Source organism: Vicia villosa, linkage group LG5, assembly GCF_029867415.1.
Source record: "Vicia villosa cultivar HV-30 ecotype Madison, WI linkage group LG5, Vvil1.0, whole genome shotgun sequence".
In the NCBI taxonomy this organism is placed as follows: domain Eukaryota; kingdom Viridiplantae; phylum Streptophyta; class Magnoliopsida; order Fabales; family Fabaceae; genus Vicia; species Vicia villosa.
Window position 1 is genome coordinate 2,908,615 of NC_081184.1, and position 19,897 is coordinate 2,928,511.

Below are 19,897 nucleotides of genomic sequence, written 5' to 3' on the forward strand. Positions count from 1 at the left end.
GAGCCTCGAGCAATAAATTGTCGAAGACACGGCTTCAAAAATGAAATTTTGGAAGAAAATCAAGTCTGAGACCACTAAGCCCAATTTGCAGCGCGCTACCACATTTATTCTTTGGTAGAGGCAGAAATGAATTTTGAGCTCACTAAGCCCGCTCAACTGACTTAGCGCGGTCCCGCTTAGCCTTCTCAGTTGGCTTATCCCGGTCCCCTATTTTATTGTAGATATTTTAGAGCCCGCTAAGCTGGCTTAACCCGGTCTACATATTTTGTTTTTGTATAAATAGTTTCTTTTATAGTTTTAGGTTATGGTTTTGGGGGGAATTTTTGTCTCAATTACATCAATTTCATTCTTAGGTTAGGATTAGCTAGAAAACAACAACCAGGACTTGCATTTGGATGATCCGAGGTTGATTCTTCATCAATCAGAGCTGACAACCAATGAGATGTTTGGTTTTTCTTTCTTCCTCTTTGTGTATTTATCTTTTGTTGGGTTTGTTTTTATATTTTCTCAGACATATGTATATTTATCGCTCATGGCGTTGTATAGAACTTGCTTTACAAATCAATCTTGATGTTTTCCTTAATCTTTTTGCATTTATGTTTGGATTTGTGTAGTTGTATAAATAGACATCACAAGTCTCGATTAGGGAAGGAAATATGTTAGTTCATAGATTCTAGAGATAAATTTAGAGCTAACAATCACTTGTGTATCAAAGCTTAATGCTTTTGTGTTTGAGTTTCGCACGAGAGATCCCCGACGCGAGAATGGGATTGTTCTCACAACTTTTTGTTAGACATAACCTTGGTTGTGATACGTCTCGTAGATGTTGTAGAAATGGACCATGATGTGAGAGATACGTGATGATTTTGACGAGTACTGTAGGTTGCGTACAAATGATCGATAGGTTTAAGTTTGTGATGAGTAGTGTATATTCATGCCGGATAAGTTATTCTCTCCAAAAAATGTATTTATTTTCCTGTTAATATCTTTTACTTTTAATTCATTTTAACCCAAGCTCAGAAATGCGTAAACCGTTGAACGACATTCTTTCTCTCGTACTATTCTTTATAGACACGATAAATCTCAGAATACTTCCAAATATTTTGCTTGCCACTTTACTGCGTCAAAACTAAGGTTTTTTCAGAATAGGTTGGAAACGTTGAAGTTTCTATCACAAAACATACACTGGTCTCCCATTAACATGCTCATTCCAACTAGTTGCCACTGCCTTCAAGAAACCCTCAAAGTCAGCAGAACTATTGAGAAACTTGAATTGGATTTTCCTCCTTCTCTTTGTACCTTCCACACTCTTCAGCCACAATAGGGCATGGTCAAAAACACTAGGGCACATAACATGAATATTATAATTTTTCTGAAGCCAATCAATGTTACCAAGCATTTTGTCGATCCTAGGGTAAATTGCACCATCACTTTGCTTATTTGACCAAGTATAATGATCGCCACTATTATCCATTTCAAACAAGTTTGTAATGGATAATAGAATATTTGATTTTATTAATTTATCTCAGTAATACAATACAAGAGATTAAAATCAAATACTTTTTAGCTTAAATGGACATTTGTTTCCTGTAAGTTAGTGAGTTTTTGATTTTCGTTCTGTAAATTATTTTTTTGGTTTGAGTCCCTATATCTTACTTGTTGTCCCTAAAGCTAAAATCCGCAGGAAAATCTGCAGATTTTCTGTGAATCTTCCTGCAAATTTTTATGCGGATTTTGATTTTAAAGAATAAATCAAACGCGAAAGTGAAATACAGAGACTCGAATAAAAAAAAAATTTATAAGGACGAAAATAAAAAATTCGTTAACTTACATGGAATAAAAATCCATTTAAGCTAACTATTTAATGCTGTATTCCAATTTAAAGTGAACATCAACTTCAACTTCAAAAATCAAACCCTAAAACTATAGAAGAGAAGCAAGAAAAAGATAAGGTTTCCGGGACTCAAGCTTCTTTAAACTTCTCCAACCTTGTTGACTTGAACCATGCACACTCCACAAACACTTCCTTCAATTCAATTCACCATCAATCCAAAAATGGCGACACTTTCTCCATTTCCTTATACCCTCTCTCCCTTCAAAACCCCCAATTCCAAAAAACTCAAAACCACTTCCTTCAACTTCAAATCATTCTCATCTCTCAAAGACGAAAACAATACCAACAACGGTGATGCTGGAAGAGAAACAAACGAGGATGAAGCGATCGCGAACTATCTGAGGAATGCATCACTTAAAGCATCAACCAAGCGGGATAAGAGGGTATATGATAGAATGTTAAAGATGCTTGATGATGTAAGAACAAGAAAAAGTATTAATGCTACAAAAAGAAAGGCTAATTTTAACAACTTTGTTCGTCAAATGATGGTTAGGGAAAAAGAAAGGCTACAAAAAGCTGAAAAAGCTTTCACAGATCTTGATCTCAATAAGGTGAATGTTGTTGTTGTTGTTGTTGTTGTTGTTGTTGTTGTTGTTGTTGTTGTTGTTGTTGTTGTTGTTGTTGTTGTTGTTGTTGTTGTTGTTGTTGTTGTTGAAGAATTTGAATGGCACTGATGGTGTTTGTTTGTTTGTTTGTTTGTGTAGTTGAAGAGTTGCTTTGGTATTGACACATTTTTTGCGACGGATGTTCGAAGAGTTGGCGACAGAGGGATTTTCATTGGGAATTTAAGGAGACCGATTGATGAAGTGATTCCCAAGTTAGAGAAGAAACTCTCTGATGCAGCAGGTAGAGAAGTTGTTTTATGGTTTATGGAAGAACAACAAGAAGTAGTAGTAGAAGAAGAAGAAGAAGAAGAAGAAGATGACATTACCACCAGACAGGTACTTTGCCATCAATTTGAGATATTGCACTCTTTATTACAATTAAGATTTGAGGCACAGACACCATAAAGGTATCTCGGATACTATATAGGAGCAGAGCATATGTATCGGTAGGTATCGGATACGATAGGCATAAAATTTACAGTATCCGAGGTTCATTGCAATTAAGGCTTCGGTTAATTTTGTGCTTTATACATTCAGGTTTGTATGGTGCAACCAAAAGAACTACTGGATCTCCAATTTGAGTCAACTAATCTGAGCAATCCCTTTGGCAATCTAAGTTCAATTGCATCAGCAGTTACTACTTTTGGAATAGTTTTTTTGATGAGTGGCGCTTTCCTTAAACCTAATGTTACTTTTGGTGATTATGTTGCTAGTTTTGTGCCTCTATTGGATGGTTTCTTGTTTATTTTTGGAGTTTCCGAGGTAAGTTCTTTTCAAGTTTTCTACCAAACCCGGCAGTTTTATCTCATATTATGAAACTATTACACAGGCACGGACACAGACATGACACATATTATAGTAAGTTAAAAAATGGTTGAAGTTGAATGTATCTACATGTGTTGGTATCTTTGTCTTTGAGGTTTAAATTGTTCTGTGGTTGTATTGTTTTCATTGTGCAGATAGCCACCAAAGTAACTGCTGCTCGTTATGGTGTTAAACTCAGTCCTTCGTTCTTGGTACCGTCAGTTTGGACATGTTGCTTTGGAGTGATGAATAACTATGAATCTCTTCTCCCAAATAAGAAAGCTCTTTTCGATATTTCTGTAGCGCGTACTGCTAGTGCATATTTGACTTCATTGGCACTTGCTGTTGCTGCACTTGTGGCTCATGGAAGCTTTAGTGGTGGAGACAATGCATTGTGAGTTGTGTGCATTGTATATTTTTCTAAAGTGCTTTTGCTTCCTAATTAGTACAGTGAAAAAGAATCGGAAATGAAACTAAACTGTTTTGTTTGAAACTGAATTTTGTTTACCAAAACCACAATCTTTTGATAAAAAATAGCTCTGTTCAAAGGAGAAGCGATGATACATATGCATTGTTTGGATAAACAACTTACTATATGCTTAAGGACCACAACCTTAGAAGTTTTGTTTTCATAAACTATCCTGAAAAACTTATAGAAACAAGTTGAAAACAACTTATAGACATGCCATCAAAATGTTTTTCTAAGCTCTCTCAAACAAACTCATAAACTCAAACATGTCGTAAGATGTTTACCTAATGAACATTGTTTCCTCATATCGACCATATTAGTACTATGCATTTGCATTTCTGTTGATTGTAATTTTCTACTGCTTTATTTTCAGGTACATAAGGCCTGGATTTTTTGATAAGGACCCTTTGCTTTCATTTATTCAATTAGTTATCGGGCCATACACAGACAACCTAGGATTAGTGTTGCCCCCTGCTGTCGAAGGTTTTGGAGTTCCTGTTGATCCACTTGCTTTTGCTGGACTTTTAGGTATGTTCTAGCGGTTTCTGTCTTGTCTCTTCTCTTTTTATATAGAATGATACAATATGCAAATCTTATCTACATGTTTTATAACCCAAGATATAAATTAGTAGATCTGGATACAACCCGGTTATTAAGATTGAACGGTTGAGATTTCTTTCTGATATGTCAAAATCACATTGTGAACTGTCAAATTTTTATCCAACAGTTTAAATTTACTAGTTGGAAAACATCGTTGTTGTCGATATTATATCCACGAACAATTTGATGCTTGTGCAGGGATGGTGGCGACTTCTTTGAACTTGTTGCCATGGCGGCAACTCGAAGGAGGGCGAATCGCGCAAGCCATGTTCGGAAGAAGCACTGCTACATTGTTATCTTATGGTTCATTATTATTGCTTGGTATTGGGGCTCTACGCGGGGGTGATTTGTGTTTGGCATGGGGATTAATTGCAATCGCCTTTAGGGGAGAAGAAGAAATACCTGCAAAAGATGAGATCACACCTCTAGGGGAAAGTAGATATACTTGGGGTATTTTTCTCGGTCTAATCTGTATTCTCACCCTTTTTCCAAATATTGGAGGGACTCTCTCCAATTCGTTTCTAAGTGATCCATTTTTCGGGGATAAGATGTAAATGCGTTGCATAATTGTAGATGTCAGTTATGTGTATATATTTATACTTTTCACAACTAGATAGAGTTGGGTTCCTTGTACTGTCTCCTAATGTAATCAGCAACTTGGATTCAAAATGGGCAATGGCAATCAAATGTTGAAACTGACATGAAAATCACAAGTTTCTAATAATCTTTTTCCCATGTACTTGGATAACAATGGTAAAATTTTATTTGTTCTTACAACTATGGTCGAGGCTAAACAAAATAACTTGTAAGATGAGGAATTTTCACACTTATAAACATATGTTCAGGTCACATATCATACAAAGGGAGACTCCTAATACACCCCTTTACGTCCAACACTATTAAGCTTAGTGCACGGATATAAAATAGTATGTGGTCCGATTGCAGATATTTGATAACAGATGGTTCAACGGATCTTGAACTCTCTTATATCCAATACTATTGGATTTGGTGTGTGGATAAAAAATGGTAGATGATCTAATAGTGAAAACCACATAGTAACGGATCTTGAATTAGACTCTGATACCATCTTAAAATAAAACCAAACCCAAACATTTAACCTATTATAAAGTTCAATTTTAATACATACCAATTTTACAAAATCTAGGAAGTGAACATCAACATCAACTTCAAAATCTAATACCAAGCAAGAAAAAGACAATTTTTAAGAAAACTTGAAGCTTCCTTAAGCTTCTCCAACCTTCTTGACTTGAACCATGCACACTCCACAAATATACTTCATTCAATTCAATTCATCATCATTCCAAAAATGGCAACACTTTCTCCATTTTCTTATACTTACTCTTCCAAGAAACACTCTTCTTTTCTTTCTTTACCCTCCAAAAAACTCAAAACCACTTCCTTCAACTTCAAATCATTCTCATCTCTCAAAGACCAAAACAAAACCAATTCATCACCAGCTTCCATTGCTCCTAACAAACAAGACAACATAAACAACAACAGCAATAGCAAAGATAATAACAGTATCAGTGATGATGTTGGAAGAGAAACAAACGAGGATGAAAAAGACCAACAGGAAATGGATTGGAAAACTGATCAAGAGTTCAAGAACTTTATGGGAAATCCATCCATTGAAGCAGCAATCAAGCTGGAGAAGAAGAGAACTGATAGAAAGTTAAAGGAGCTTGATGATGAAAGAACTAAGAATAATCCAATCGTTGGTGTTTTCAACAACTTGGTTCGTAGAAATTTGGTTATGGAAAAAGAAAGACTAGAAAAAGTTGAGGAAACTTTCAAAGCTCTTGATCTCAATAAGGTGAAGTTCATGCTAATAAGTACTCTTTGTTGTTGTTGTTGTTGAATTTGAATGATACTGATGATGTTTGTTTGTTTGTTTGTTTGTTTGTTTGTGTAGTTGAAGAGTTGTTTTGGTTTTGACACGTTTTTTGCAACGGATGTTCGAAGATTTGGCGACGGAGGGATTTTCGTTGGGAATTTAAGGAGACCAATTGATGAAGTGATTCCCAAGTTAGAGAAGAAACTCTCTGATGAGGCAGGTAGAGAAGTTGTTTTATGGTTTATGGAAGAACAAAAAGATGACATTACCAAACAGGTACTTTGTTGCCATCATCAATTTGAGATATTGCTTACTTTATTACAATGAAGGCTTTTGATTAATTGTGTGATTTGTACATTTAGGTTTGTATGGTGCAACCAAAAGCAGAAATGGATCTCCAATTTGAGTTAACTAATCTGAGCAACCCCTTTGGCTATTTAAGTTCAATTGCATTAGCAGTTACTACTTTTGGAACAGTTGCTTTGATGAGTGGCTTCTTCCTTAAACCTGATGCTACTTTCGATGATTATCTTGCTAATGTTGTGCCTCTATTTGGTGGTTTCTTGTTTATTCTTGGAGTTTCCGAGGTAAGTTCTTTTCAGGTTTTCTACCAAACCCGAAAGTTTTATCTCAGATTATGAAACTGTTAAACATGCACGAAACACGGACACAGAGACAGACATGACACTGATATTATAATATTTGAAATATGGTTGAAGTTGAATGTATCTACATGTGTCGGTATTTTTTGTTTTGGTGGTTTAAGTTTTTCTGTGGTTGAATTCTTTTCGTTGTGCAGATAGCCACCAGAGTAACTGCGGCGCGTTATGGTGTTAAACTCAGTCCTTCGTTCTTGGTGCCGTCGAATTGGACAGGTTGCTTAGGAGTGATGAATAATTATGAATCTCTTCTCCCAAATAAGAAAGCTCTTTTCGATATTCCTGTAGCGCGTACTGCTAGTGCATATTTGACTTCATTGGCACTTGCTGTTGCTGCATTTGTGGCTGATGGAAGCTTTAACGGCGGCGATAATGCATTGTGAGTTATATGCAAAAGTAGCTTTGTTCAAAGATGAAGTAATGATAGATAGGCATTGTTTGAATAAGCAATTTAATTAAGTGCTTATAGACCATAATTTTATAAGTACTATGCATTAGCATTTCTCTTGATTGTAATTTTCTACTGCTTTATTTTCAGGTACATAAGGCCTCAATTTTTCTATAACAACCCTTTGCTTTCTTTTATCCAATTAGTTATCGGGCCTTACACGGACGACCTAGGAAATGTGTTGCCCTATGCTGTCGAAGGTGTTGGTGTTCCTGTTGATCCACTTGCATTTGCCGGACTTTTAGGTGCGTATTTTGCGGTTTCTGTCTCGTTTTTTCTTTTTTTTAATAAGAATGATACAATATGCAAATCTACATGTCTTATAACCTAAGATATAAAACATAGTTATCGATATAATATCCGCGAACAATTTTGTAGGGATGGTGGTGACTTCTTTGAACTTGTTACCTTGTGGAAGACTCGAAGGAGGGCGAATCGCGCAAGCCATGTTCGGAAGAAGCACGGCTACATTGTTATCTTTTGGTACATCATTATTGCTTGGTATTGGTGGCCTAAGTGGGAGTGTTTTGTGTTTAGCATGGGGATTATTTGCAACCTTCTTTAGGGGAGGAGAAGAAATACCTGCAAAAGACGAGATTACGCCTCTAGGGGAAAGTAGATATGCTTGGGGCATTGTTCTTGGTCTTATTTGTTTTCTTACTCTTTTCCCTAACATTGGAGGGACTTTCTCCAATTCATTTCTAAGTGATCCATTTTTTAGGGGGTAAAATGTAAATATGTTGTATATTTGTACATGTATGTAATTATATGTGTGTATTATTATACAATATCTTATTTATGTACTAAACAAGTTACAACAATATGCATGATGATGGAAGAGAATTTTCATATGTGAAAGTATTATGTTTGTTATTCCTCAGAGTCAGAATCCACTTCAATTGGACATGATCCATCATCTACATTGGCTAGTGGATCGTACAAAGGCGAACTCGGATCAACGCACCCAAGAACAAGATTCAGATCACAGCGATCACCCTGCATAGATGTTTTCATTCATCGCTTAGAAAACTCGATTATGTTTCAATGAATAAATATATATCTAGGAGTTGAAGAATGTAGTACTCACCCCTTCTTTTGACAAATTACCAATCATAGCACATTTTTCTATAACTGTAGTTGTGTCTGGAAATATTGCTTTTTCACATGCTCCTTCTTTACCTAGTTCCTCTGCCAAGCCCTACCACAAGAACAGTACACATCAACAAGTATTCCCTCGGTCGTGATCATTTACTAGATGCCAGTCGTTTGATGGAGATCAGACGACTTGGTCAAGAGATGTTTAGAAGAATTTATTCGAGTTTATCTAATGACATATAAATATAACTTGCGATATGCATAAAAATTATACCTCATTAAAGAATTCTATTGGCTTGTTCTGCAAGGGTTTGGGAACTCGAAACTGCAATCTATATGGACCATCCCAATCTTCTCCATTTGTAAATGAGAAGATCAAGTTTAATGCTACACCAAGAAAAGAAAAGTTCAGAATATGACACTAAATAATGTTGTTAACTGAATAATTGTATGTTTTGATTGACAGTGAATTTGACAGAATCCTGTTATCAGACTTTTATGAATCTTAACGCGCCAAACTCTTATGAATCCTAACGCATATTTAGAAACGAAAGAAGCGTGTTACCATGTTTAGGAACACATATTTGAATGGAATATATAGGAGAATCCGCTTTTCCTCTATCCTTTCTTAGCATAGCTCTTGGTTCACCACCACACATAATCGGCTGATTAAAACCTCCTAAACTTATGAAAAATCAAAACTCAAATGGAGAATAACAGCTTCTATCTGTTGTTCTATTGATGAATCAAAATATTTTTTTTTCCATGCAAATGTAGCATCAACAAATTACCATTAAAAGCAATTCCGAATTCTTCACTTGGAGCAAGTTTTGCTGCAGCAGGATTATAGAAAAGTTTAACATTTTCACCCTGCAAAAAATTATAAACAAAAATTTAAAAGAAGTTGATTGAGTAAATCAAAATAACTTAACTTAAATACTTTTCATACTTACTGAAGTAGGATGGACACCACTCATGGTTTTCCAGTAAACTGCAGCCTTCCCAAATTCAAACATAGCCCATGAAGGTAGCTTGTACCTGTAAAGATCAATAACATATGAAGCATAGACAATCTAACACCAGACATGATACTGACAGATCGATACTAATAGTAGTTTGAAAACTTAGAATAACTAAATGTAACATTCGAATTTAAGTCTCGATGTCAAACATCAGACATCTGATACTATTTGGTGTCAGATACCAGACACACCTTCAATTTTAAGTATCGATGCTACATAATTTCTAGCTTTATAAGCATAACAAATAATATTCCTATGATCATTCTTCTCCATAGTTAATCAAATATTGGTATTGAGTGAGAATTCATACTCTTGAATCTCCTCAGTAGGACTTGTTGCAACAGAAGAAGCAGCATTGATTACATGTCTAACATTCACATGTCTCTGCCTCATAAGGTAAGAAGATCTTGGTAATGAAACATTCAAAAAATTACTACCTGCATCAGAAACTATGAAGTGTTACATATGAAAAAGCTTGTAATTTCTTATGAAAATTAAATACTTAAAAAGATTGTCCATAAATAATTGCAAAAAATAGATTAAAAAATGAAAAAAGATAAAATAAAATAAAAACTAACCAAAAGTGTTTGTTATGGTATGAGTAGGAAGAGAGGGTGTGACAGAGAAGCAAGGTTTTGTTGAAGTAAAGATTGAAGCATTAGTTGCAGCCATGTATCACAATTTTTTGGTGATTCCTTAATATTGGATTGGAATAAGGAAAATAGTTAAGAGAGGAGAGAAAAAGTGGTTGCTCAATCTAACAATATAGATAGATATTTTTTTGGTAAATATATGATGACCATAGATTAAATAAATATATATTTGAGAACAGACAAAAGGATATTTTCTTGAGGGACAAGTGGCAATTGGACAGAACAGAAAAAATATCCACTACAATAGCAATTGAATTTATTATTATTTTTTTTTATAAAATGAATAAATTAGACTTTTATTTTAATTGTAGTTATTGAGTAAAAGAAATATATAAAATTTATTTATTAGATTTTATATTATAGGCATAAGACTATTTATCAATTTACTATGCAAATTATTTCTTCTATTTTTATTTCAAATAAGTAGTTGATATCACAACTTTTAAATCATCTCTTAAAAATAATTACTATTGTATCATAACTAAATATAATAAGTAAAACAAAATAAATATTTTTAATAACATAAATACAAAAACTTACATTTCTAGTGTCATTTTTTCCATAATTTTATTGAAGGTATATATATATATATATATATATATATATATATATATATATATATATATATATATATATATATATATATATATATATTTGACTTCTACAAGCATATAACTTTATATATTTAGTTTTTTTTCATTCTCGAAAATATATATTATTCTATTTTTGGTTTATATTATTTTATTTTAACTGCAATAAAATTTATTTATATTCAAATTAATATTATAATAATAAAATATTTAATTTTAATCTGTTCAACATAAATATAAAATTGAATAATATAAATAGAGGTTAAAGGTAGTGCACTGACAGTGTAAAATAATTTTACACTGTCATCCAATTAGAATTTATCAATCAGCCATGTCACATAATTTTTTAAGAAATAACAGTGTGATTTGATACTTAACATGTTCGTGATTGGTTGATAGTGTAAAATTTTACACTGTCGTGCATATCATTTTTTTCTCATATAAACATTATAATATATTATCAAAATAAATTCATTTATAAATATTATAATATATTATCAACATGCACCAAAAGTAAAAAAGACAATTTTTTTTAAGGTTTTTTTTTTTTTTATAAAACACTTAAAATAATATATTTGTACTTAAGAGCATTTGAATAATATAATATCTTTTTTTTAACTAGATGTTCTCAGTTCAAATTTAATTTTAGGTATGAAATAATTCTCTTGAAATTTTTTTTATTATTCATTGTAGTCCTCTTAAATTCGAGATATAAATCTCTATAACTGATATTCAATTTTTTTACTAAAATAGTATATTTGCAAATTCAAAATTTCAATTCATAATTTCAAATAATGACAAAGTCAAAGGTTATCCCAACATTGAAAATATCCAAACCAAATTCTATGAATCATGTGAATCTCATTCTTCAAAGATCAATGCACTTCACAAAGCCAAACACCACCTTATCCCTTCATTCAACCCACAATATTTTTCCAATTCCCATTTTCCCAAACATTTACCACCGTTTAAATTACTTGGCTTATTCCACATCACAATCATTTCCAACACAACACAAAACATTAACATAAAACCTCAAAAAAAACATTCAAACTCTAACTTCACCCTTTGTCAAAAGTCTTTTTTTTTCATAATCAAGTACAAGAAAAATTAACAAAAAAAGTTCCTTTTTTTTTCTCTGCATGGCTTTGATAACTTCTCAGCCCAAAAACCCTATTCTCCATAATCACTTCACAACCCTCCATTCTTCAATTCCACAACTCAATAGGCCTATAGTGAATTTTGGGTCATTCTCAAAAAATTCAAAAGCTATTAAAGTTTGCAACTTTAACCCCAAGTCAAGAAATTTTCACTTGAAAAACAACCCCTTTGAATTTAATCAATTTTTTATAGCTAAATCCAATGCTGCAATTGGAGAAGTTGCTTCTTTGGAGCCAGAGGAATCACCATTGAAAAAACATAGAAAGATTTTTCTATCTGATGTTGAAGTGAAGAGAGAAAAAAAAGTCTTTTTTGGGAGGAAATGGAGTTCATTGGATATTGGAACTTTTGGTATTGTTTTGGCAATGCATTTGCTTTGCTTATTTGCTCCATTCAATTTCAATTGGCCAGCTTTTTGGGTTGCTGTGGCACTTTATGTTGTGACTGGACTTTTTGGTATCACACTCTCTTTTCATAGGAATCTTTCTCATAGAAGCTTTAAGCTTCCTAAATGGCTTGAATATTTCTGTGCTTATTGTGGAGTTCTTGCTCTTCAGGTTGAATTTTTTGTCTTGGAAGTTCTCATTTTTCGGTTTTTTTTTTTTGCATTTAATTTTGTGTTTGTTGTTAGAATTGGTTGGAGAATGTTAAATGTAGGAAAAGTTGGTAAGGATTAGGTGCAAGTTGGTTGGGATTAACTAGGATTGCCCCGTGAGTTTCACGTATTCACGCATTTGTGACATATGTTAGTCCTCTACATTTTGTTAGACTATTGAATCTTGATTGAATGATCATCGACGTCTGAATGTGTGAATGTGAAGAATCCGAATTTGTAGTTAGTATAAGATACAATTTATATTGTGATCATAATATCTCTTTTATGGTTTTTGTGTGCAGGGAAATCCAATTGATTGGGTGAGTACTCATAGGTATCACCACCAATTTTGTGATTCTGATAAGGATCCTCATAGCCCAATTGAAGGATTTTGGTTTAGCCATATGAGTTGGCTATTTGATACCAATTCTACTGTAGAAAGGGTATGCATTTTCTATCTCTCTCTCTCTATCTATCGAAAGATAAGTACAAATTTTTTGTGCATGTTTGAATTGACAGCGAATTTGACAGAATCAGATAGCATTATGATTTTAATAAAGTTATGGGGACACATCATGGCTGTCGAACTAACTCGAGATCAATTCAAACATGTATTCATCTACTTATGAAATGATTGCGTGATATGTGTGCGTGCAGTGTGGAGAACCAACCAATGTTGGTGATTTAGAGAAACAATCATTTTACAGATTTATAAGAAGCACTTACATTTTGCATCCATTTGCTTTGGGAGCTCTTCTATATGCAATTGGTGGATTTCCTTTCCTTGTTTGGGGAATGGTAAGAATATTTGTTAATTCATAGTTTAAGTAGACAGCATCTTTCAATTTTAAAATTTAAATTGGTGATTTGGTTCTTAATAGAAATGAATTCAAATTTGAAAATGCATGCAGGGTGTGAGAAGTGTTTGGGTTTACCACATTACTTGGTTTGTAAACTCAGCTTGCCATGTTTGGGGAAGCCAATCTTGGAACACAAGGGACCTATCTAGAAATAATTGGTATGTAAACTTTTTCATGGCTTAGTAATTGATTTGGTTAACGAGTTATTGTTAAGAGATTAATTTTGATGCAACGACTTTTTTCAGTGTCAATCAATTATCGATCATCTTTTATATAAATATTTTTAATGATTTATAGATTACAATCGATCTGACGGTCTAAAAAATATTTGCTCTATCAGCATAAATTAGTGAAATCTTATTATCTTTATTGTTATCTAAAATTTGTTAGGTGGGTGGCTTTGCTTTCATTTGGTGAGGGTTGGCACAATAACCACCATGCATTTGAGTTTTCAGCTAGACATGGTTTAGAGTGGTGGGAAATAGACATGACTTGGTACTTGGTGAAATTTCTTCAAGCTATTGGTTTGGCAACAGAGGTTAAACTACCAAGTGAAAGTCAAAAGCAGAGAATGGCATTGGACAATAATGAGGTGGTAGTCACATGAAAAACACAATTTTTTTAAAATTTAATTTAAGATGTGAAAAGAAAGAGTATAATAATAAAAATGAAAGATAAAATGAATTGAGAGGTTTTGGAAGGCTATTATTGTGTTGAACTTTTATTTCATTCTTAAAAATGATGGGTGTTAGATTTGAATGTATATGGGACTATATTACTAAAAGTTAGTGTAGAAGAGTTTGTATTTCTTTTTCACACCATTTTCTTCATGTTTTCTGCTTTTATTTATTAAAATTATGTTTTCATAAAACATAATTTTAATAAATACCCTGCAATAAAATTACCCCCCCTAAATGCCTTATTTTTAGGCAAAAATAATAATATATTACCTACAAAATACTCAACGTCTATTTCTTTTTCGCATCTAAAGTCCACCCAGTGTCATCTCCATACGATTTAAAATCAATGTTTAGATATGTATTTATAATAAACGTTAGATACTACAAGTCTATCATTTATTTGATATTTTTTCACTTCTTACTTTAATTCAAATCCCATCTCTTCCTCTCACATAATTAAAAATAAAAGCAAGTTTATGTGTAGAAAAACCATATTCTCTAAAAATATTTTAAAAAAATGTAACAAATTCATATTTTTAGGGTTTGTCTACTCATGTAATGCATGTTTTTGTATAGTCTTATGATTTATGAATGTTCAGTCAGTCGTTTTAAAATCTAGATTCTTGCATCACAAATTTTGTGTGGACGGATAACCTAGACCTTTGAAAGATGATTACTAAATCTTGAAAGGTTATTTTTCTACCTTTGACTAAAGAGGTATTGATCTCGAGATATTACGATAATAAATAAAGTTGTTTTTTTTTATCTATTTGTTAGAAAATGTTGACTATCAATAAGCAATGGTCTTCCATGCTTATGAGTAATTAATTTAGACAAAAAAATCAATCATGTATCATTTTTCTGCTTCAATATGGCTCGACATTAAAGACTTATTTTCGTTTTTAGAGAAATATAGTAGATGACAAGTTGGTAATGAGAAGAACAATGAATTATGGTCTGACAATTGGTTCCGATACAAAAGTAATTACTTAAATCTAGTATGGACATTGAATATTCAATTTATGCAAACTGATAAGGTCAATTCAATTATTCAAGCCAACATTTGAAATATTCTTCATGGCTTATCAATTTTGACTCCTCCAATTGTTGAAGTTATTTTAAAGATCAACTTGTCATTTTATAATACTACTGTTGATGACCCGTTTGGAAAAGATCTGTAAATGGTTATCTATCTTTTAAAGATGCCTACAATTGTATCAAGAGGTATCTCATTAAAACTTTTTGGACAAATTTAATTTGGCATCTCTATATATTTTATGATAAGTGATTAGTAACTTGGGAGCTAATGCATAATGTTATTATAATAGATGGCAACCTAATTCCAATGGTATGCATATGGTTTTAAGGTGCTCTTTCTTCAACCAGAATGTACAAACTGCAGATCACTTATTTCTTAGATGCATATACACATTACTTTTCTGGCATTTGATGGAGCTATTGTCTGGTTTTTAACATTGATAGAACTAGTTATGAAAGTTTATTCAAACTTGCTGGTAGATGTTGGAGCTTTCAAATTCAAAATATGATCATGCTATCATCATTACGGTTCAATGTTGAATATTTATGCATTTTCTAATATGAATATTCTCACTTGACATCTTTTAATTAAATATAAGAATACTTTACATACTATAAGTTCTTGTATATTCAAGGAAGATGTATCATCCTTTTAGAAGGAATATGCACGTGAATATAGATTAGTCAATTTTTTTTTTGTTGATTATAACACTTGGTGAAATTCAATTCCTATTTATGCTTTCGAAATTTTTTAGGAGATATTTTGGGCACATCGAACTATTTCTTTTGCTATCTGTTGATGAGTTAGATTTTATATCTTCTCCCCATTATTTATTAGTCCTTCAATCACTAATTATTCAATTTATCTCCATATTTGTAGTTCTATATTATAAAATTTGTTTTAAATTTATATATACATTCATGGCTTATTTTCAAAAATAAAATTATTACACTTTCATTTGAAAAGTTTGTAAGACATAGTTTAAATTATAAATATTAATCAATATTTTTAAGAAAAAAATATCTTATTGGGTTTCAACCTAAAACCACTTGTATATATGATTTCTTTTAATGGTTGTTCCTATTTTGTTTATCAATAAAAAATATTTATATTCGAAAATCACTAATTGGTTTCTTCTCATCTATTATATGATTAAATAAATAGATACTTATGTACAGAAAAAAACATACTTTTTATAAATTTATTGCAACTATACTTTTTTAATATTCTTAAAATTTATTCAATTCTATAATAAAAATATTTGAAATATTGAAAAGATAAAAGTTAATACATGTGCATTTCTCTATCTATTTTTAGTGGGGTTGGTAAGGTTGTCTTTCTTGTTTTAAATATAATCACATGGTTATAGTTAAGAAGGATCATTATATACAATATATTAAATATTTATTATAATCAAGTTTTTTCATTTTATCAATTCGAAACTATCAATCTTTTTTCAATAAAATAGAAAAATAACTTAAGAGAAACAATAATAATTATTTAAAGTTAATACAATTAATTTTTTTATTACAATAATTATATAATATATTTTATATAATAATAATAAGAATGTTAATTATATTAACTACTCATTACTCATTGTTAATATTATAAAAGCACTTAACCGTCATAATTCATAAATAACTAATATCTACTTTTTTTTTTCTTTTTTTTTTTGATAAAAATTAATGCTTACTCAAAATTAATTATCCAACGTTATTCGCCATAACAAATTAAATCAATTATAATTTTATTCAATATTTTTATATAAAAGTATTTTTAAGAAAAAAAAAATATGTCAAATTGTCACTATGATATAAATAAGTATGGAACTAACCCTTCTACTACATACATAATAAAGCGTTTTCCTAGATTTAAAGGGTTTCTACTGAATTGTTGTTTTTGGCTATTATTTTTATAGAAAAACTCATTTTACATAAAATTTGACTTTTATTAACTTGGACATACATGAATTCAACTTACATGCAACTAAAAATTAGAATTTTAATCAACACAAAGTTCACATAGAATCCACATTAAGTAGAAAGAAAAGAAACGAAAACACATAAATTAATGTCATCTTCAAATATCTCTCAAATCATTTTATCTTTCATTTTTATTATTGTACTCCTTGTTTCATGTGGCTACATCATTCTTCTTCAAAGCCATTCTCTGCTTTTGACTCTCACTTGGTACTTTAACCTCTGTTGCCAAACCAATAGCTTGAAGAAACTTCACCAAGTACCAAGTCATGTCTACTTGCCACCACTCTAAACCATGTCTAGCTGAATACTCAAATGCATGGTGGTTATTGTGCCAACCTTCACCAAATGCAAGCAAAGCCACCCACCTAAAAAAAAATTTAGATAACAATATAGATAATAAAATTTCACTAATTTATGCTGACAGGGCAAATATTTTTTATACCGCCAGATCGATCGTAATTTATAACTTGACCGTGTAAAAATGGTTGCATCAAAATTTATCTCTTGACATTAACTTGTTAACCAAACTAATTTACTAAAATATGAAAAGGAAAAAAAAAAGCATAAAGTTAAAATACCAATTATTTCTAGATAAGTCCCTTGTATTCCATGGCTGACTTCCCCAAAGATGGCAAGCTGAGTTTACAAACCAAGTGATGCGGTAAACCCAAACACTTCTCACACCCTGCATGCATTCAAATTTGGATTCCTTTCTATTAATTACAAACTCACCTATTTAATTTGTGAAATTGAAAGATGTTGTCAACTAAATCTATGAAATTAACAAATATTCATACCATTCCCCAAACAAGAAAAGGAAATCCACCAACCGCATATAGAAGAGCTCCCATAGCCAATGGATGCAAAATGTAAGTGCGTCTAATAAATCTATAAAACGATTGTTTCTTTAAATCACCAATATTTGTTGGTTCTCCATACTGTACACATATATATTGTACAATGTAAGGTATTGAGAGATATTTAGATCAATCGTATGACAATAATACTACGGAGAATTCTTTATATAGAGAGAGATTTACAATTCATTACATGTTATAGTCGATATAAAACTTATATACAAATATAACTACATATTCTATTAACAAGTAAATATATATTCTATCACACAATCATTTCACAAATAAAATTAAGTACATGTTTTGATTGACTCTGAGTTCGAAATAATCATAATATTCCATTTAGCAAAAATTTATAATGTTATTTGATTTTTGTCAATCTCTCTATCAATTCAAACATGTTCAAAACATTTGTATGGATTTTTAGATAGATAAAAAGAAGGAGAATTCATACCTTTTTTACAAAAGAATTAATATCAAATATCCAACCCATATGACCAAACCAAAATCCTTTAATTGGGCTATGAGGGTCCTTCTCAGAGTCACAAAACCGATGATGATATCTATGAATACTTACCCATTCAATTGGATCACCCTGCACACCAAAGTTTTAAATAAAAAACATTTCATCTTCCATTGAAGAAAAAAAAACTTTAATAAAAGATATCTTAAAATTAGTTCAAGATCATTTGTAATTATTCGATCAAAATCAAATGCTCAAAAATATATTAGATGACTAATTATTAGAGTTTGACTTAACTCATTTTTACAAAACTAGTTGGTAAAGTGACGAGTGTTCCTCTATATACACTCTTTTAATGCTTTATTTCTAACCAATGTGAAGCTTTAGGATCTTCCTAATACTAATACATGTCTAAATGCGTGAAAGTGATGTCTAACTTATCTCATTCATGAATGCAAGCAATCTTAATAAATCCTAATTAACTAACTTTAACTAAGTACATTTAACAATGTCCATCAAATTCTTATAGCATACACAAAATGAATGCAAAAGAATGATAACTATTAAGGAAAAAATTCAACCTGAATAGCATGAACTCCACAATAAGCAAAGAAATATTCAAGCCATTTGGGAAGCTTAAAGCTTTTATGAGAAAGATTCCTATGGAAAGAGAGTGTGATTCCAAAAAGTCCAGTCACAGCATAAAGTAAAACAGCAACCCAAAAAGCTGACCAATCGAAATTGAATGGAGCAAATAAGCAAAGTACATGTAATGACAAAAAAAGACCAAATTTTGTTTTGGGTTGAGAAGTTATCAAAGCCATGCAGAGGAACACAATTTGTGAAAATTTCTTTCTCTACCTCCCTCTTTTCTTGGTCACCTCTGGTGAAAAACTCAAAATACCCTCACTTCGAAAATGCATTTCCGAAACGTTTTTTTTTTCAAAATTTGTCTTATTTCGGAAATGCACTCCCGAAAACACGAAAAAAAGGTGTTTTCGGAGATGCATTTCCGAAAACACCCCTTTTTTAGGTTTTCGGAGATACATTTCCGAAAACACTTTTTTGGGAGGGGATGTCTTCGGAGATGCATATCCGAAATATTCCAAGACCAAATTGGTCTTGGAATGTTTCGGATATACACTTCCGAAAGAATTCATTAATTATTAAAAAATTAAAATCAAGGTGAATCAATACAATTAATAGGTATAAAATCAAGGTGAATCAATAAAATGAAGGTGAGTCAATAAAATCAATGCGAATCAAAATTTCCTAAACAATTTTAAAGTTCAAAATTATTTTTAACTTATATAAATCAAAAACATTTTAATTCCATAAGTAAATTTTGAATTATATAGAATTAAATATAAAATTTATTCATTAAATAAAATTAAGACAAAATCTTTTTTTAATTTTTTTAAACTAAATAAAAAATTATAACTCATTTTTAATTATGAATCAGAATAGAAATATATAAATATATAATAATAATTATTAATTTTGTAAGTGAAATATATAAATATATAATATATAAATATATAATAATTAATATGTAAATATATA

General features: G+C 31.3%; 5 protein-coding genes across 5 annotated transcripts; 3 read left to right on the forward strand and 2 right to left on the reverse strand.

Annotated features, from left to right (window-relative positions):
* Positions 1–1,889: 1,889 nt before the first annotated feature.
* LOC131601156 (probable zinc metallopeptidase EGY3, chloroplastic) lies at positions 1,890–5,096 on the forward strand. Its single transcript, XM_058872916.1, has 6 exons — positions 1,890–2,445; positions 2,599–2,835; positions 3,037–3,261; positions 3,459–3,697; positions 4,146–4,300; positions 4,571–5,096. Exons 1-6 carry the CDS (start codon positions 2,005–2,007, stop codon positions 4,924–4,926), a joined length of 1,653 nt encoding a protein of 550 aa, XP_058728899.1. The 5' UTR covers positions 1,890–2,004; the 3' UTR covers positions 4,927–5,096.
* A 141-nt stretch (positions 5,097–5,237) lies between these two features.
* Positions 5,238–8,141, forward strand: LOC131601155 (probable zinc metallopeptidase EGY3, chloroplastic). The gene is made up of 6 exons (XM_058872915.1): positions 5,238–6,206; positions 6,306–6,503; positions 6,590–6,814; positions 7,027–7,265; positions 7,425–7,579; positions 7,713–8,141. The coding sequence occupies exons 1-6, from the start codon at positions 5,700–5,702 to the stop codon at positions 8,060–8,062; spliced, it is 1,674 nt and encodes a 557-aa protein (XP_058728898.1). The 5' UTR covers positions 5,238–5,699; the 3' UTR covers positions 8,063–8,141.
* LOC131601159 (protein POST-ILLUMINATION CHLOROPHYLL FLUORESCENCE INCREASE, chloroplastic) lies at positions 8,092–10,231 on the reverse strand. Its single transcript, XM_058872919.1, has 8 exons — positions 10,030–10,231; positions 9,762–9,888; positions 9,383–9,467; positions 9,221–9,299; positions 8,995–9,108; positions 8,704–8,816; positions 8,422–8,532; positions 8,092–8,330 (listed from the first exon to the last, which is right to left on the reverse strand). Exons 1-8 carry the CDS (start codon positions 10,121–10,123, stop codon positions 8,205–8,207), a joined length of 849 nt encoding a protein of 282 aa, XP_058728902.1. The 5' UTR covers positions 10,124–10,231; the 3' UTR covers positions 8,092–8,204.
* A 1,368-nt stretch (positions 10,232–11,599) lies between these two features.
* LOC131606129 (palmitoyl-monogalactosyldiacylglycerol delta-7 desaturase, chloroplastic-like) lies at positions 11,600–14,126 on the forward strand. Its single transcript, XM_058878407.1, has 5 exons — positions 11,600–12,412; positions 12,753–12,893; positions 13,108–13,248; positions 13,362–13,468; positions 13,701–14,126. The coding sequence occupies exons 1-5, from the start codon at positions 11,837–11,839 to the stop codon at positions 13,915–13,917; spliced, it is 1,182 nt and encodes a 393-aa protein (XP_058734390.1). The 5' UTR covers positions 11,600–11,836; the 3' UTR covers positions 13,918–14,126.
* Positions 14,127–17,053: 2,927 nt separating this feature from the next.
* On the reverse strand, positions 17,054–19,171 carry LOC131606130 (palmitoyl-monogalactosyldiacylglycerol delta-7 desaturase, chloroplastic-like). The gene is made up of 5 exons (XM_058878408.1): positions 18,916–19,171; positions 18,326–18,466; positions 17,812–17,952; positions 17,593–17,699; positions 17,054–17,379 (listed from the first exon to the last, which is right to left on the reverse strand). Exons 1-5 carry the CDS (start codon positions 19,156–19,158, stop codon positions 17,166–17,168), a joined length of 846 nt encoding a protein of 281 aa, XP_058734391.1. The 5' UTR covers positions 19,159–19,171; the 3' UTR covers positions 17,054–17,165.
* Positions 19,172–19,897: the final 726 nt, after the last annotated feature.

Bases quoted from the DNA above. Each gene is read 5' to 3' on its own strand.
- LOC131601155 (XM_058872915.1), top strand. From the start codon at position 5,700: ATGGCAACACTTTCTCCATTTTCTTATACTTACTCTTCCAAGAAACAC. The intron at 6,815-7,026 runs GTAAGTTCTTTT...TTCGTTGTGCAG, and splicing joins TTATTCTTGGAGTTTCCGAG to ATAGCCACCAGAGTAACTGC. The intron at 7,580-7,712 runs GTGCGTATTTTG...ACAATTTTGTAG, and splicing joins TGCATTTGCCGGACTTTTAG to GGATGGTGGTGACTTCTTTG.
- LOC131606129 (XM_058878407.1), top strand. From the start codon at position 11,837: ATGGCTTTGATAACTTCTCAGCCCAAAAACCCTATTCTCCATAATCAC. The intron at 12,894-13,107 runs GTATGCATTTTC...GTGTGCGTGCAG, and splicing joins CCAATTCTACTGTAGAAAGG to TGTGGAGAACCAACCAATGT. The intron at 13,469-13,700 runs GTATGTAAACTT...AAAATTTGTTAG, and splicing joins GACCTATCTAGAAATAATTG to GTGGGTGGCTTTGCTTTCAT.
- LOC131601156 (XM_058872916.1), top strand. From the start codon at position 2,005: ATGCACACTCCACAAACACTTCCTTCAATTCAATTCACCATCAATCCA. The intron at 2,446-2,598 runs GTGAATGTTGTT...TTGTTTGTGTAG, and splicing joins CAGATCTTGATCTCAATAAG to TTGAAGAGTTGCTTTGGTAT. The intron at 3,698-4,145 runs GTGAGTTGTGTG...CTTTATTTTCAG, and splicing joins AGTGGTGGAGACAATGCATT to GTACATAAGGCCTGGATTTT.
- LOC131601159 (XM_058872919.1), bottom strand. From the start codon at position 10,123: ATGGCTGCAACTAATGCTTCAATCTTTACTTCAACAAAACCTTGCTTC. The intron at 9,109-9,220 runs GTAATTTGTTGA...TCATAAGTTTAG, and splicing joins ATTCGGAATTGCTTTTAATG to GAGGTTTTAATCAGCCGATT. The intron at 8,817-8,994 runs GTAACACGCTTC...TTCTTGGTGTAG, and splicing joins AATATGTGTTCCTAAACATG to CATTAAACTTGATCTTCTCA.
- LOC131606130 (XM_058878408.1), bottom strand. From the start codon at position 19,158: ATGGCTTTGATAACTTCTCAACCCAAAACAAAATTTGGTCTTTTTTTG. The intron at 18,467-18,915 runs GTTGAATTTTTT...TTTGGTGTGCAG, and splicing joins GTGGAGTTCATGCTATTCAG to GGTGATCCAATTGAATGGGT. The intron at 17,700-17,811 runs GTATGAATATTT...GAATGCATGCAG, and splicing joins CTTTTCTTGTTTGGGGAATG to GGTGTGAGAAGTGTTTGGGT.